This window comes from Vombatus ursinus, unplaced genomic scaffold, assembly GCF_900497805.2.
Source record: "Vombatus ursinus unplaced genomic scaffold, bare-nosed wombat genome assembly UNPS02015406.1, whole genome shotgun sequence".
Lineage (NCBI taxonomy): Eukaryota > Metazoa > Chordata > Mammalia > Diprotodontia > Vombatidae > Vombatus > Vombatus ursinus.
Window position 1 is genome coordinate 3570104 of NW_020955184.1, and position 17061 is coordinate 3587164.

Sequence of the window (17061 nt, forward strand, 5' to 3'; positions counted from 1 at the left end):
TGGGTTCTAATTAATAATGGGTTATTAATATAATAGAAAAAATAATTTCTCTCAGTGTTGCTTAAGTAGTAAATGTTTGATGTTCACTAAACATTTTTAAATTTTTCTTTTGATTTGTATATTTTCTTTTACCATAGAAAATAGAAAGATAAATTTCAGCTCAAAATATTTGCATCTTTATTTTTTAAATGATCTTCCGGATACCAAAACTGTGACCAGTTTTTTCTTATACCTGAAAGAAATGATGAAAATTAGTAATTGCAGTTCTGTATTTAATAGTCATGTTAGAAACAGTTTTAAAATTTTCACTTAGATGTCTATTTTTCTTTGAATTTTTTTTCCAATCAAACTTTAAACTAATTTTCAGGAAAAGTGATTTAGACCATTAGGTTCTATCATATTGGTATACATGTATTGAAATTTCATTTAGATACTTTTTTTTTTAAAGGTAAAGAGTTTGGAATGGAAGAACAAAGAAAATCAGGAAAAGGGATTTTCATTCTTGTTTTCACACTTTAAAAAATACTACTTGCCTTATATTTTCCCAAACATCTGCAAGGAGAACACCTTATATCACCCTGCACTTGGTATGCATACTTTTGAGTATTCTAAAATCTGACTAAGAACACAAAATCTCACAAGGGAAAAATAAAGGGTATTACTTTCAGAAAACTCATGGAAATACAAATGTTAATGTAAAGAAATTGATAGAGATGATACTTAGATTTGTAATGGACATTTTAAATAACTTGATTTAACTTATCTTGACTTCATCAGTGATGAATTGTCATGAAGAAGAGTTTTTAAGTGTGTAAGGACTCATTAAGTTTGAAAATAAGATCATAGCATCATAGCTTTAGAGAAAGTGACCAGAAGTCATCTAGTACACTTCGTTTACAAATAAGGAGACTGAACCCTCTTGATTTATTTGTGATTTTAATAAAATTTTATTCAAATATTTTAGCCTGATCCATGTTAAAATATGAAGATTATTACAAAAAAATTTTTTTAATTCCCAAGGATGTGAACTAAAAGTATTCAAAATTTTGAGATGACTTAAATTGGATCTGCAGTTTTGCATTTGACTATGTCTAATGGACTGTTCACACATTAACACTTGTTAAAAGTATCCGTTGTATGTGACATAATCCTATGTTTGTCTTGCTAACTTCCAGTCCCTAAGTTTGGTAAGCCATTTAGAATTGTTTAAAACCATTCGAACTATTAGCTTTACTTTAGGCAAGTTGGATAAGCAACGAGTAGGAATTACATTTTGGATGAGATGACTCACAAACATGTCTCACTGTTCTTTAAATTTTGTTCATTTAGTACAAGTCTAGGTACACTGTCATTTGTGTTACTGTTAGCCCTTTTTTGGCTTAAATTGACACTTGGGTTTAACATTGCCCTAAGAATTCTTTATACTTGTAATAGTAATCAGACTGTAAATAGATGTATTTCTGTGTATGTACTGAAGAGTCGTCTTGTGCCCCTTTTTGGGGTTTCACGCTGACGTCTGCCTAGTTGTAGTTATACACAAACTATTTACTAAGCCCAGGGAAGTAGTTCTAAAATTATACTGTCACAGACACAAGAATGTTTAGGTTTATTTGTACTAAGGTTCTTTCATACTTAGTTTAATCTTTTCTTCTTTCTTTTGAATAGATATCCCACAGATGAGACCAAAGCCACATTATATAATGATAAAGAAGGATGTTGAAACCAATGAAACAATTTATTGCACAAAGGAGCCTTTCCTCAAGGCTCGTGTTATTGTCATTCGTTGGCTGGTTTCTTTCTGGCTTGAGCCAAAACCTCATACAGGACCTCATATTCCTGGAATAGAAGGTGAAATCTTGCCAAAGAATATTCAGGTAACATCTGTATCATATTTCAAAACATTTGTGATAGGAGCAATTTTTCCTTAAGGTACTGCCTCTTAAACTGAACTATCTTTTCTGAGGGTCCATGCTGGTTAGGCTACTTCATTTCCTTATGAGATAATGAAAAGATATGATTAGCTTTGGGGACTAGCTCAGGTTCATGACTTGATTTCTCAATCATTTGCATGACAAAAAACTACATAGAGTTCTGGCTCCTTCTCTGAAGTTGAATTGGGAAACTTGTGCTCAACTGAGCACAGTAGGAGTATTCTCAGGGAATATTCTTGTTAAATGTCGTTCCTCTCTAACAGTTAAGTAAACCTCCTTTTGTTGACTCTTGAAGGCTATGACTGTCTCATGACATGCCAATATCAGACCTGTCAGTATCAGAAACTATCAAGAGACTGGCCTGAGTCAGGCCTAGTTTGTAATAACATTTAATTGTAAATTAAATATCTTGTTTCCCATAAATAATAAAAATTGTCAATAATGATGTATTTTGACACACATTCCAGTAGAGATTGCTGACAGAATGGGAGTTCAGTATGTTGAGAAAAATTGCTTTCCTCCATTCTCCTTCTGTTTTCTCAAGTAACAATCTTTCAATGGAGTACTTCAACTCAAACCATGTTCCTAGATATCAGCAGGTAGGCATAATATAGGGAAAATTTATTGTTACTCAGCTGCCCAGAGTTTGATTGACCTAGAGTCATGAAGTAGTCCTTAATAAAAGAATTTGTTCTGTCAAAACCGAAGGTTTTATGAAGTTTGGATTCAGTTAAAGAGCTGCATTTAAGGACGTAGAAGGCCACGTATGACCTCAAAGCCTCAGGTTCCCCTCCTCTGCCTTAGAGGTCACTGTAGTCCTACCTTTTTATTTTATAGATGAAGAAACTGAGGTCTTAGAGTGGTTAAAGAATTTTCCCAATTCCGATATTACAAGTTAAAGTTACCTAACTACAGGTAGATCAGAAACTAAACTTGTGCCTCTTGATTCCCGTTGCCGTGTTCTTCATTCTCCTTTTCTTTGTTCCATGCTTTTATGTCAGTAAATAAGTAACTGTTTTCCTTCATACACATGATTCCCACCAACAAATATGTGAAGTCAGGCAAAAAAAAAAATTCCCACTTTCGCTATGTCCAAAAAATATATCTGCAGCCTTTGTCTGTCTCTGTCGGGAAAAGGCTATACATAGCCTTATACATAGCATATTTTGTTACTGGGTATGAACTATTTTTGATAAAACCATGCTGACTCTTTGTAGTCGCTGCTTCGCTTTTTGCCAACCATCTCTTTAATGATTCGTTCTAGAATTTTCTCAGGAATCGAAGTCAAACTCAATGGCTCATAATGTGCAGACTCTGTTCTCTTCAGTTCTTTAAAAATCAGGATATTTGTCTTTCTCTGTGATCTTTCAGATATCACTGACAGTTGAACAATTATAACTGCTAATTCTTTCAAGACCCAAAGATATAGCACATTTGTGTCATATGACATGTCTTCTGCAAGGGCCACTTTTGCTCTCTCCTTATCTTGGGTATCAACTCCATATTAGTCTGGTGGTTCTGAATTTTCAGTGTAATGGTCATTGTTTGCAGAGTACTTTTTCTCTGAACCCTTTGAAAGGTTCACTATGCCTAGAATTCATTATTTTTCTATCTATAGTCTGTAGGATGGAGTAGTCACTGAACCCCCAAGTTTTTATCATTTCCACCAAAAAAACTAGTTTCTCCTTGTGAGAAGGTTAAAATGAATTGAATTTTCCCTTGTCTCCTCCACCTTTTGAAGGAAGAAGTATTACTAAAGCAAGTTAAGAAGCTGGCTTTTGGCAGATCAACAGCTCCAGAAAATATCTGAAGAATTAAAGCCCCATACTGTATCATACTTCTGTCCTCACTTGCTCATGTTTCTCACACGCCCCATCTATTACTTGTTTCTGTCCATGTAGTCTGTAGTAAACTTCAAAGACAAAATCATCTCTATCCCTCCTTTTGTCATCACCCAAATATTCTCCATCATATTGTCCCCTCTGGTTCTTGAATTTCCTCGCGTGAGTGTAATTTCTGACTATGCAGTGCTATTCTTTCCCTCCTTTTACCTGTTGTGTTTATTTTGAATAAGGTATACCCACCTACATCTAAAGTTTCATCTTTAGTTTCATTTCACCAAAATTCAGTGATACATGAGGTCAGATTTGTTCCATTTATATTATTACCTCAGATTTATCTTTTTTATTGCCTAAACTTTGGTCATGTTTTTGGCCATGGGTTTTAGTGTTGTCTTCTTTCTCGGATTTTGTGTCCTGTAAATTTATGGGTGTCAGCTACTATTCTCTTTCATTCTTTGTAGCTAGTCTCTATGGTATCTAACTTGGGATAAATATAAGGGTGTGGGTGTGTGTGTGTGTGTGTGTGTGTGTGTGTGTGTGTGTGTGTGTGTGTGTGTGTGTGTGTGTGTGTATGCAGTTTTTCCTCTTTCTCCCTGTTTAAGAATAAAAGCCATTTTGATTGGATTTTCAAGACACCTGTTTTATCATCCTTAGGTATATTGCATCTCTGGTCAGGCATCTGTCAGTTCTTTGTGATATGCTGTGCACCAAAAATCTAGATCTCGTTCTTAGACTTAGTCTTAGAATTAGACTTAGACCTTCTTAGCCTGCCATTCACTTCTCCGCTTAATTGATTTTATTTTCTTCATTTCTTGCCTTCACTGGGCAACTGTGAGGAAAACACAACCCTGGCCAACGGTGTTTGCTTTCTTGTCCAAGAGTCTTTTCACTTTCTCCTCCAAGATCAACCTTGATATTCTTCATCTAGTTTTTTCATCTGAGTTAAAGAGAATCAGGTTCACTGACAAAGAGGACATAAAAGGATTAAGGAGGATAAAAGGAAATTAGGAAGTAGAACCTGATGAAGGATAAAAAGAAGGTAACTGGCAAGACAAGACAAAGAACAATTTTAGGATGAAGCAAATTAATTATCCTACTAAGATCCTTTTCTGTTTTCTCCACAAATCCACAGCCACAACATTACCTATTATTCTTTCATCCTTGCATCATTCTCCCATACCTTTCACCAGTTTGCCCCATCTTCCAGTTCCCTTTATCAATATCCTTCACCCTCCTGTTGTTTCACTTTCATTGTCTTGTCTTGCTAATTACTTTCTCCTCCTTCGTGTGTCTGGTTATTCAGATTATAGGCCCTAATCTTTAGTTATCTTCCTTAATCCTTTTATATTCTCTTTAATTGTCAATGATCCTGCTCCTCTTTTAATCCAGATACAGAAACCAGAATATCTGTCTGTAGGCCTGAAGATTATTCTTCAAATTTCTCCTCACATTCAAATTCCAACCTACTTCACTAATTCAAGCATGTTTCCAAATTACTAACACACTTTCCTTCTTATTTGTCTTCAGTTTTTCCCTCTGGTTCCTTCTCCCAGAGGTAGAAGTAGAAATCCTTTTCTCGGCTAAATGTCTCCTTTTCTTACCTAGACTCCTAGAAAATAGTCCATCCATATTTATTGCCTCTACTTTTCCACCAGCTCACCTCTGAACTCCTCACAGGCTTCTCAGCCTAGCTACAATTTCATTGAAACTGTTCTTTCCAGGTTTACAAATGATGAATCAAATTACCTTTTCCTCAGTCCCTGATCTTCTTGACCTCTCTTGAAGTTTTTGATAGCCTTTTTCATCATGAGTTCTTTGGAATTGTCATGGATCATTGTATTGATTAGAGTAACTAAATCTTTCACAGTTGATCATTGTTACAGTATTGCTGTTACTGTGTACAGTGTTCTTCTGATTCTGCTCACCACTTTTCATGAGTTCATATAAGTCTTCCCAGATTTTTCTGAAGCCATCCTCCTCATCATTTCTTACAGCACAATATATTACATCACAGTCATATACCACAACTTGTTCAGCCATTCCCTAGTTGATGGACATCCCCTCATTTTCCAATGCTTTGCCACCACAGAAAAAACTACTACAAATATTTTTGTACATAGAGATCCTTTTCCTTTTTCTTTGATCTCTTTGGGATACAGACCTAATAGTGGTATTGCTGGGTCAAGGGGTATGCACAATTTTATAGCCCTTTGGGCATAGTTCCAAATTGTTCTCCAGAATGGTTGGACCAGTTCACTACTCCACCAGTGGTGTATCAGGTGCTTCTTATTTCATGAAGTTTTTCGTGATCCCTCTAGTTTGTTCATTCTCCCTCCTTCAAATTATGTTTTACTCAGATAAGTAAACTTACATTGTTTCCTCTAGAAGAGTGTTAGTTTCTTGAGGGCACGAACTCTTGTATTCCCAGTACCAGGCAAAGGAGACTTACCCACAGTTGTTTTTTATTAAAATGTCTATTGAACTACATTAACAAATATGCTCTTTTTTTTCCCCAAATTTTTATTTTAGAGGGCAGCTGCTGGTTTGGCTTCTAGAGAAGAAAACAAAAATGACAGTTCTGATAGAGCAGAAAGAACTACAGAGCCAGAACAGTCCCATTCTAATACAAGTACCCTTACAGAGAGAGAACCAAGTTCATCTAGTCTCTGTAGTATTGATGAAGAGCATCTCACAGACATTGAAATAGTACGAAAAGTCTTTTCTTCTAAAAGAAGCCATGTTAATTTTGTCACAGAGATCTTTCGACAGGTAAATGTATCTTGTTCTTTCTAATTTTGAGCGCCTAGTCTTTGACTGCTATTTAAAATATTCACTAACTTTTATTTATTTTACTTATTGAAGTCAGTTTATGGATTGTTCTTTGAAATGCTTTGGTTTTTAATGTTTTTTTTTCTTCAGTTCTTTAAAAGTATACTTAATGAAGTAAAAGGTCATATATGTGCTTCAAATGTATACTTAAAATATTTATTTTTCTCAGGTACATTTTGTTATTTTTCATTTATATATTTTCTTAATAAAAAAAAAACCAACCTCCTTTTCTGCTTCATTAAAAACTCTTTAAAAATATTCATACTTTAGGTTTTAGACTCTAGCAACACCCACCATTTGCTTAACAAGTTAAAGTAATGCCTTATTATCTCATGCTGTAAGGTAATTGAGGTTACAGATAACAAAACAATTCCAGTTGATTAAGTGTTAATACTCTCAGATAATGGTTTTGCTATTATTTCTTTTGTCATCTGTTCTTTGCCCAGCAAGAAGATCCACAAGTTCTTTCAGTACCATGAGTGGATAGTTTAACTGTGCCTGGTGACTTGAACTCATAAGGGGAGGTAGTTGCTCTGGTAGTTTCCTACCTTGCTTGGTTATCAACTCCCTTTTAGCCATTTTTGTTTCATTCTTTTACCTTAGAAAGCATTCTCCTTAGCAGAAAATACAGAAACAAAATAAGAGATTGAGGAACTCCACATTTTGTCCATCATCCACGATAATTACTCTCTTTTTTTGTTTGTTTTTTTAGGCAGTTGGGGTTAAGTGACTTGCCCTTGGTCACACAGCTAGTTAAGTGTCAGGTGTTTGATTTGAGGCCGGATTTGAACTCGGGTCCTCCTGACTTCAAGGCCGGTGCTATATCCACTGCGCCGCCTAGCTGCCCCAAAGATTTTTTTTTTCTTTTTCTTTTTTTTTTTTTAGGCAATTGGGGTTAAGTGACTTTCTTAGGGTCACACAACTAGTAAGTGTCAAGTGTTTGGTCTGAGGCTGGATTTGAACTCAGGTCCTCCTGACTTCAGGGCTGGTGCGCTATCCGTTGCGCCACCTAGCTGCCCTGATAATTACTCTTTAAGTCCTGAACAGCAGGCTTGTCTTTCTCTGATCCTCCTCTTTACCCCATCATAACTTTAAAACCTTCTTTTTGTTCTTTCCTTTCTTTGAGAGCTTCTACTCATTCTGAGCATTATCGCTCCTGATATAGAGCTCTTTGAGGACCATGCCTCGCTTTTGTATTCATTCTCTGTTACATGCCCTTGTTTCCATCTTTTATATGTCTTTTAAAATCAGAATTGTTTGGTAAGTTCCTTCTGTCTCTTCATTGAACTCTCCACAAAACCCCCTCCTTTAATCTTAAGAATTGGTTCTCATTGTGTCTTCACAATTTCTTATGAGGTCCTCATACCTTCTCTACTGATTCTTCTGTCAAATTTTGTTCCCTGGGATCATAGAATCACAGAGTTTCAAAGTATGTTCAAGAAAGAACGTCCACTGGAATATCCTCCCAAAGTGAACATGTGCCCTTTTTTTTAAAGCCCTCCTAGGACTGAGGCCGAGGGGAAGCCAGGGCAGGTCATTCCAATTTTAGACAGCTTTAATTGTTGGGGTCAGTTTTCTTTACTTCCATTCTAAATATTGCCTTTTTACAACTTTCATTATTGTCTCCTATTTCTGCCCTCCAGAGCCAAATAAAACAAGTCAAACTCTTTTCTCAGCACTGTGGCTTTTCAGATGTGTAGTGATATCTGTCATGTCACAGAATCATAGAATTTTGGAATTAGATAAAGTCTTTAATAGAAATCTGATCCAGCTAGTACCTGAAAAAAAGAAATCCCATTATCATATATCAATAAGTGGTCATACATCCTTTGCTTGAAGATCTCTGGAGAGGCAACCTACTACTCCATGCACCTCCTTCACATACACCCTCCCCCCAGTACCTCCCATTCCACTTGTGCATGGCTGTGATTGTAGGAACTTTTTCTTGATACCAAGTCTAAATCTGCATCTTGCAATTTCTACCCCTTATTGTTAGTTCTATACTTTGGGTACAAACAGAACAAGTTTAACCCCTCTGTAATATCACAGCCCTTCATACCTGAAGACCGCAGTTATGTTCCCCCTGAACTTTCTCGTCTCCAGGCTAAACACCCCTCCCCCTCCACACTTCCTTCTACCAATCCTTATATCAATCAGTATACATTTGTTAAGTGTCTGCTCTGTGCATAGCAGTGTACTAATCTGTAGGTTGAACAAATTCAAAGTTTTGCCCATAGTGTGCCAGTGTAGCTGTCCCCACTTAGCTCTTATAATTGTGATATTTTGGATTTGCCAATCTGATAAGATGTTATCTTTTCCAATTAAGAGTTTTTATGCTAATTTCTCATATGTAATCTGTAGTATTTTAAAAGGTCATTCATAGCTTATATTATTATTTATTATAATACTGTATTATGTTATCTTATTAGCTTTTAGATTATTTTAAAATTCTTTTTTTAAATCAGCAAAAATTCTTCCGTTCCTCCTTTAACCCTCCCCCCAAAACAAAAGGAAAACAAAACCTTTTTTTACAAACATGTATAGTCAAAGCAAATTTCTGCTTTGTCCATATCCAAAGAAATACACATGTCTCATTCTATATATTGAGTCCTTCACCTCTTTAATCAGGAGATACATAGCAAGTTTCATCATTAGTTCTTTAGAATCATTGTTGGTCATTACACTGATCAGAATTCCTAATTCTTTCAAAGTTTTTTGTCCTCATAATATTGTCATTGTATGAGTTTTTCTGCTGGTGTTGTTCACTTCATTCTCCATCAATTCATATGAGTCTTTGCCAGTTTTCTTTGAAACCTATCCCCCTCATCATTTCTTATAGCACTATAGTATTCCATCACATTTTCTGTATTAACTTGTTTAGCCATTCCCCAATTTATGGGTATCCTTTTGGATTCCCATTTTTTGCCACCTCAAAAAGAGTTATAATTATTTTTATATGTCCTTAGAATTTGTTTTGCTTAGGACTGATCCATCCCTTGATCTACTTTCTCTCTAATTCCCCTTCTCCCTTTTCCCTCCTATTTTTCTATTGAGTAAAATTTATTTCTCTGTCGTGGAGAATGGGGTGTGTGTGTGTGTGCACGCGTGCGTGCGTGCACATGTGCACATGCTTTCCTTTTATCAGTTTAGTTGCAGTGTCAGCTACTCCCTCCCACCTTGTCTCCATGTTTGTTTAATTGTATACTTCTGCACAGAGGCATTTAGGTGGCTAATTACACTACACCTGGTTAGAAAAACCTGAGTTCAAATCCTACCTCAGACACTCACTAGCTGTGTAACCCTGGGCAAGTTGCTTAACCTCTATTTGCTTTAATCCACCTGAGAAGGAAGTTGCAGACCACTCCAGTTTTTTGGGTTTTTTTTTGTTTTTTGTTTTTTTTGTTTTTTGCTTTTTGGTGAGGTGGGGTTAAGTGACAGGGTCACACAGCTAATCAGTGTCAAGTATCTGAGGCTGGATGTGAACTCAGGTCCTCCTGACTCCAATGCCAGAGCTCTAGCCACTGTGCCACCCAGCTGCCCCTTAACAGGTTTTTTTTTTTGTTTGTTTATTTTGTTTGTTTTGGCTAGGCAGTGGAGTTTAGTGACTTGCCTTGGTTCACACAGCTAGTAAATGTCAAGTGTCTGAGGCTGGAATTGAACTCAGGTCTTCCTGACTACAGGGCCGGTGCCCTATGCACTGCACACTGCAATATTTTTGCCAAGAAAATCCTGTGGACAGTGTTGGCATGCTGTGGTCCATAGGGTCAGCTACTTCTACACAATAATTATGTGACATAATTTTCCCTAACTTTCTTTCCATTTTCCCGATTTCCAGTCCATTTCTCTTCTATTCTCTTGTTTAGTCATTTTTCAGCCATATCCAACTCTTCATGATCCCATTTGTGGTTTTCGTGGCAAAGATACTTAAGTGGTTTGTCTTCTGCAGCTTATTTTACCAATGAAGAAACTGAGGGAACCAAGGTTAAGTGACTTGCCCAAGGTCACACAGCTAGTAAATACCTGAGGCCAGATTTGAACTCAGATGAGTCTTCCTGACTCCAGGACCAGCATTCTATCCACCGCGCCACCTAGTTGCCCTTATTCTCTTTCTATAGATCTCTTAAGCTCATCAAGATAGAACAACCCCTCTCGGGCCTTGGCTGGTGTAGATTCCCTCTGTGACCCCTGATAATAGAGTTCAGATGAGACACATGTATCATTTACCTGTATTTGAATGTAAGCAGTTTATCCTTATTTAGTTTCTTATTCATTGTTATCATTGTTTTTTTGTATTTACCTTTTTACATTTCTCTTCATTCCTGTGTTTGAACTTCAGTGTTCCTATATAGCTCTGGTGTTTTCATTAGGAATATCTGGAAGTTCTTTATTTCGTTAAAGTTCTGTTTTATCCCCTGAAGCATTAATATAGTCCATTTTGTTGGGTAAGTTTTTCATGACTGTAAGTCTATTCCCTTTGCCTTTTGGAATATTGTATTCTAAGCTATTCAGTTCTTTACAGTGGTGGCTGCTAAATCATCTGAGATTCTTACCGTGGCTCCTTGGTGCTTAAATTCTTTTTTTCTGGGCAGTCACAGTATTATTTCTTTGACCTGGAAGCTCTGGATTTTTGCTGTGATATTCCTGAGAGTTTTCATTTTGGAATTCTTTTAGGAGGTGACTGGTGATATTCTCTCTATGTTCACTTTGCCCTCTGGTTCTAAGAGATTTGAGCAGTTTTCTTTAAAGATTTTTTGAAATAGATTATCTAGGCCTTTTTTTTTGGTCATGGCATTCAGATAGTACAATGATTCTTTTTTCAAAAAAAAAATCTATATTTTTTCATTAAATATTTCCCAATTACATGTAAAATTTTTGACATTTAATTTTTAAAATTTTGAGTTCCAAATTCTCTCCCCTTCTCCAGCTCCTCTCCCACCCCCAAGAAGGCAAGCAGTATATCAGTTATACATATGAAATCTTGCAAAACATTTCTATATTAGCTATGTTACAAAAGAAAACACACAGAAAACCCCTCAAAAAATAAAGTTAAAAATGTTTTAGTCTATGTTCAAGAGTTCAGTTCTCTATCTGGAGGTTGCTAGCATTTTTCATCATGGATCCTTTGGTATTGTCTTGGATCATTTGTAGCCCAATTGATCACCATTACAGCATTGCTATTACTGTATGCAGTGTTCTCCTGGTTCTGCTCACTTCACTTTACATTGGTTCATAGAAGTCTTCCCAAGTTTCATTTCATATAGCACAACAGTGTTCCTTCATAATCATATGCCAAAACTTGTTCAACCATTCCCTTAATTGATGGGCATCCCATCTATTTCAAGATCTTTGCCTCATGAAAAGAGCTGCTATAAATATTTTTGTGCAAATAGGTCCTTTTTCTTTGATTTCTTTGGGGTACCAACCTAGTAATGGTATTGCTGGGTCAAAGGGTATACACAATTTTATAGCTCTTTGGGTTTAGTTCCAAATTGTTTTCTAGAGTGGTTGGACTAATTCCCAACTCCGCTAACGGTGCTTTGGTGTCCCAACTTTTTTTGTATTCTCCAGCATTTGTCATTTTCCTTTTCTGTCATGTCAGCCAGTCTGACAGATGTGAGATGTTATCTCCAAGTTGTTTTAATTTGCATTTCTCTGATCAGTAGTGATTTATAGAATTTTTTCGTGTGACATTGATAGCTTTGATTTCTTCTTCTGAAAACTGCCTGATCATATCTTTGACCATTTATCATTGGGGAATAGCTGGTATAGTACCATGATTTTTAATTTTTTCTCCTTAATCTGTTTTCCAGGTCAATTACTTTTGCTGTGAGGTACCTTTTTTTTTTGAACTTTGTTTTAGTATTTCTTGTCTCATGAAGTCATTAGCTTCTATTTGGTCCATTCTAAATTTTTAGGGAGTTTGTTGCTTGGGTAAAGTTAATTCCCTTTCCAATTCTTTCTTCCTTAACTCATTTTCTTTCCAGTTTTTCCCTCAAGTGTTCTCATTTCATTGATAAAAACATTTCTTAACTCCTTAAAATTCTTGCTTTCATCTCTTCCATGGAATTCTAGTTGTACTTTTGCTGATGTTTTTCTTTTTTTTCCTTTTCCTTTTTCCTTTGAGACTTTGCTTATAGATGCTTTTGGAATAATTTTCTTCTAGATTTGTGTCTTGAGCTTCTTTGTTTGCTCATTCTTGCAGGCTACTTCTTGACCAGGCTTGATTTTGGGTCTAATCTCTGTGTAGTTCTGGAGGGAAGGTCCAGTCTGGTCTTGTTGCTCTTTTCTTGGAGTGTTAAGTGTTGTGCTATTCTAAGCTCCCAGAAACAGCTCAGGCTGGAGATATGCAGCATTTTGGTGCTCCCAAAATGGTCTAATCCAGGGCAGAGTGTAATTGCCTTTCCTGTCCCTTTCTGTGCTCTGCAAGTTACTAGTGTGGATTTGCGGTTGTCACTGGATTCAGCCACTATAAATCAGCTGGGAAGCTCTGCTGGTGCAAAGTAACAAAGTTGTAGGCTTCCCTTATATCTGAGATTCTTCCCCTGGTTATTCCTCTTCAACCTCCACTCATAATTCACTCATTAATCTGTTTTGCTTTGCATTATTTTTCTTTGTGAGTTCATTTATGGCTTGTATAATTTTGATATTAGATTGTTTAAATTTTCTTTCTTGATTAATTAATCTGGGTATTTTATATTTTAGTAAATATCCATTTAAAGTATCAGGTTTATTGATATATAACTAGGAAAGATAGTTTCCAATAATTTCCTTTAATTCTTAATTTGTTTGTAATCTGTAATTTATGATACTGGTAACTTTTTTTTCTCTTTATTTTTTGAAACCAGGCTAATTGTTTATCTGTTTTTTGCTCCACTTCCCCTTTCCCAGTAGCTTTTAGTTTTATTTATCAATTTAATGGTTTTTAATTTTACTTTTAATTTTGTTAATCTTTTCCTTGGTTTTTAAAATTTCTGTTTTGGAATTTATGAGTTTTAGATTTGTTGCTGTTTTTGTTGTTTTGTTGTTGTTGCGTACTCAGCTAACTGATTTGTTCATTTATTGATGAAAGTGTTTAAAATTACAAAATTTTCCCTAAAGACAGCTTTGGCTACATCCCTCAAATTCTTTGTTGTGGTTTTCTGTGCTGAATTTATCTGTTGTTTCAATTCTTTGAATTCTTTAGGATTAAATTTAGTCACTCATTTTTCATCTTTTCTTCAAAAAGCCTTTATTGAATATAATTTTTATTGCATTGTGGTCAGTACATGATATGTTTAATATTTACGCTTTTGTGTATTTGTAAGGTTTTTAATGCCCTAACATGGGTGAGGAACCTGCGCCCTCGAGGCCACATGTGGCCTTCCAGGTCCTTGGGTGCGGCCTTTTGACTGACCCCAAGTTTTACAGAACAAATCCTTTTATTAAGGGGATTTGTTCTGTGAAGTCTGGATTCAGTCAAAGACTTGAAGACCTAGAGGGCCACATACATCCTTGAGGCTGCAGGTTCCCTACTCCTTTCACAAGTTCATTGTTTGTAAAGTTTCCATGCGTACCTGAAATTACACACATAGTAGAGAAATATGTATATTCCTTTCTATTCTTATTCAGTAGTCATCAGAGATATATGATATTTAACACTTTGAAAATTTTTTTGATGTCTTTACCTTTTTTCTCATTTATATTTTTGTTTGAGGTGGGATTTGAACACGAATTTTTCTGACCTCAAGTTGAATCATCTAGCCATTGTGCCAGATTGCTTCATTCTTATATTATTCTTCATCTATTTCTTTCTTTCTTTTTTTAATTTCCTGAATCTAAGTAGTTTGATCTGTACCCCAGTAGCAAAATCTCCTCCGTTTCTGTTTCGGTTGAACATCCCCTAAATGCTCTATGCCATTCTTTTTCCCTGTAGTGCAAGGAATTTCAAACGATAAGTTTGATGATACTTTCACATAAGAGATTTAACAAACTATATTGCTACTCAAAAGGGAAAGAAGAAAATATCTACTAGCAAGGACAGTCTCAAATGTGTGGCTATCATGTCTATACTGGGCTGTACACAGGAACGTATCCCTGCTCAAAGGCCCTGAGACCCTCAGGTTTTAACCTTATGTGTCATTTTAGACAAAGAGCCAGCATGGTACAATGGGAGACAATCCTGTTATCTTTAGGACCAGTTAAATGAAAATATTTTCTTAGGAGTCTGGGATCATGTCAGTCAAACAGTGTTTCACTGCCTCATTACCCCTTCTTTTTCTTAAATTTTCTCACATAAATATATGTTCTTCACATACAGTGATGCTTCTAATCTGCCCTGCTTGAATAAAGTTAATCCTTTCCAGGGTGTTAATGACACTCATGAAATCATATTTGCCATTTTGTATTAATATCTCAAATTCATTCTTAGCCATGCCCTGTACATTTCTTTCTTTTTTTTTTTTTTTAGGCAGTTGGGGTTAAGTGACTTGCCCAGGGTCACAGAGCTGGTAAATGTCAAGTGTTTGGTTTGAGGCCGGATTTGAACTCAGGTCCTCCTGACTTCAGGGCCAGTGCTCTATCCACTGCGCCACCTAGCTGCCCCTTACATTTTGCTTTAGATAGCCAAGATCTTTGATTGTATTGCTCACTCCTTTTTCCCCCTTGTTTTTGTCTTCTGTGACATTCTCCATTTCTCTAATACTGTTTTATTTCTGTGGTGCAGCTTTATTCTGCAGCATCTAACTTGATGGTTATTCCTAGGCAGCTTTTCCCTTTCCTTTTGGAATTTTAAGCCTTTCTGTTTAGATTTTCAAGCTTCTTGTGTAAAACCTTTTTAAATTTAGGTAACCAAATTGTTCATTTTACCTTTTGTGACCCTTTTGGTCATGAACTCTTCCCTGGTGATAGATCTAACACATAATTTCTTCTTTGCTCTTCTAATTTGTTTATTATGTCACTTTTTAAATTTAAGTAATGTACCTACCCTATTTGGAGTTTTTCTTGGTATGTGATGTGTGATGTTGGTCTCAACCTAGTTTCCACCAGACTGCTTTCTAGTTTACTCAAGTTTATGTTAAGATAGTGAGTTCTTACCTGTCCTGGTAGCTCAGATCTTTTGTATACCCAATCAGTTTCCCTGATAGAACTCTCCATTTCATAAACCAGTACCAAATTGTTTCAAATCTGGTGCTGTTGGGTCTTCTTTCTTTTCACTTTTTCTCCCCATTCTTTTCCCCTTGAAATTCTTGACTTTGTTCCTCCAGATGAATTTTGTTTGTTTTTCTAGCTCTGAAAATTAATCCTTTGGTAGTTTGATTGGCATGGCACTGAATAAGTAAGTTAATTTAGGTGGTGTTGTCATTATGATTATTATTGGTTTTTGAGCAATTAATATTATTCTCCAGATGTTTAGATATGTATTTTTATATCGAATGTTTTGTAGTTGTGTTTATATAGTTTCTCCTTGTAGCCCAAGTACATAATATTTCCTGTATTATTTTTAAATGAAATTTCTTTTTCTATCTCTTCCTGTGAGATTATGTTGGTATAATATACTGATATACTGATGATTTACTTATGTGCATTTATTTTATGTCCTACAACTTTGCTAAAGTTTTTGTTTTTATTAGTTTTTTGGTTGATTCTCTAGGGTTTTCTAAACCATCATTTCATCTGCAAAAAGTGATAATTTTATTTCTTCTTTGTTTATAATTATTACTCAATTTCTTTTTCTTATCTTATTGCTATAGCTCACCTTTCTGGCACTGTCTTGTTTGTGTGTTTGTGTATACATATGTATATGTTATGTATATATGTACATAGCTGGATAGATAATAGATATCCTTTTTTTTACTCTTGAAAGGCCTCAAGTTTATCATCTTTATAGATAATATTGGTTATTTGTTTTTAATAGATTCCGGTTTGTCGTGTTATGGAAAGCACCAGTAATTCTAATGCTTTTTAGTGTGTTTAACAGAGATGAGTGGTTTATCTTGTCAGAAGTTTTTTCTGCATCTATCATGTAATCATATGAATTTTTTTTATTATTAGCATGATCAGTTATGTTTGCAGCTTTCCTAATATTGAACCATCCCAGTATTCCTGGTAAAAATCTGACCTGGTCATAGTATAATCTTTGTTTTATGTTGCTATAGTCTTCTTGTTCATCACTTAAAAATTTTTTAAATTTTGTTATCAATATTCATTAGCAATATTAGCCTATTGTTTTCTTTCTGTTTTGACTGTCATTGGTTTAGATAACAACATCATATTTGTGTCATAGAGGGAATTTGCTGGGACCACTTCATTTTGTGTTTTTAAAAATAGTTTATATAGTATTGGTATTAATTGATATTGATTGCTTATTTATATATTTGATAGGATTCACTTGTAAATCTGTCTGGTCCTAGGGTGTTCCCCCCTCCCCCCTTTGTATGTTTACTTATGGTTTGTTCAGTTTCTTTTTTAAAAAGTTATTTAAG

At 35.4% G+C, this 17061-nt stretch overlaps 1 protein-coding gene across 8 annotated transcripts in view; it reads left to right on the forward strand.

Annotated features, from left to right (window-relative positions):
- Positions 1-17061, forward strand: part of RALGAPA1 (Ral GTPase activating protein catalytic alpha subunit 1) — a 311896-nt gene that overhangs the window by 49529 nt on the left and 245306 nt on the right. For all 8 annotated transcript variants that reach the window (XM_027847459.1, XM_027847460.1, XM_027847457.1 and 5 more), the window contains exons 8-10: positions 449-587; positions 1666-1874; positions 6302-6541. In XM_027847459.1, the coding sequence (XP_027703260.1) occupies positions 449-587; positions 1666-1874; positions 6302-6541 (588 nt within the window). The remainder of the gene's footprint in view (positions 1-448; positions 588-1665; positions 1875-6301; positions 6542-17061) is intronic.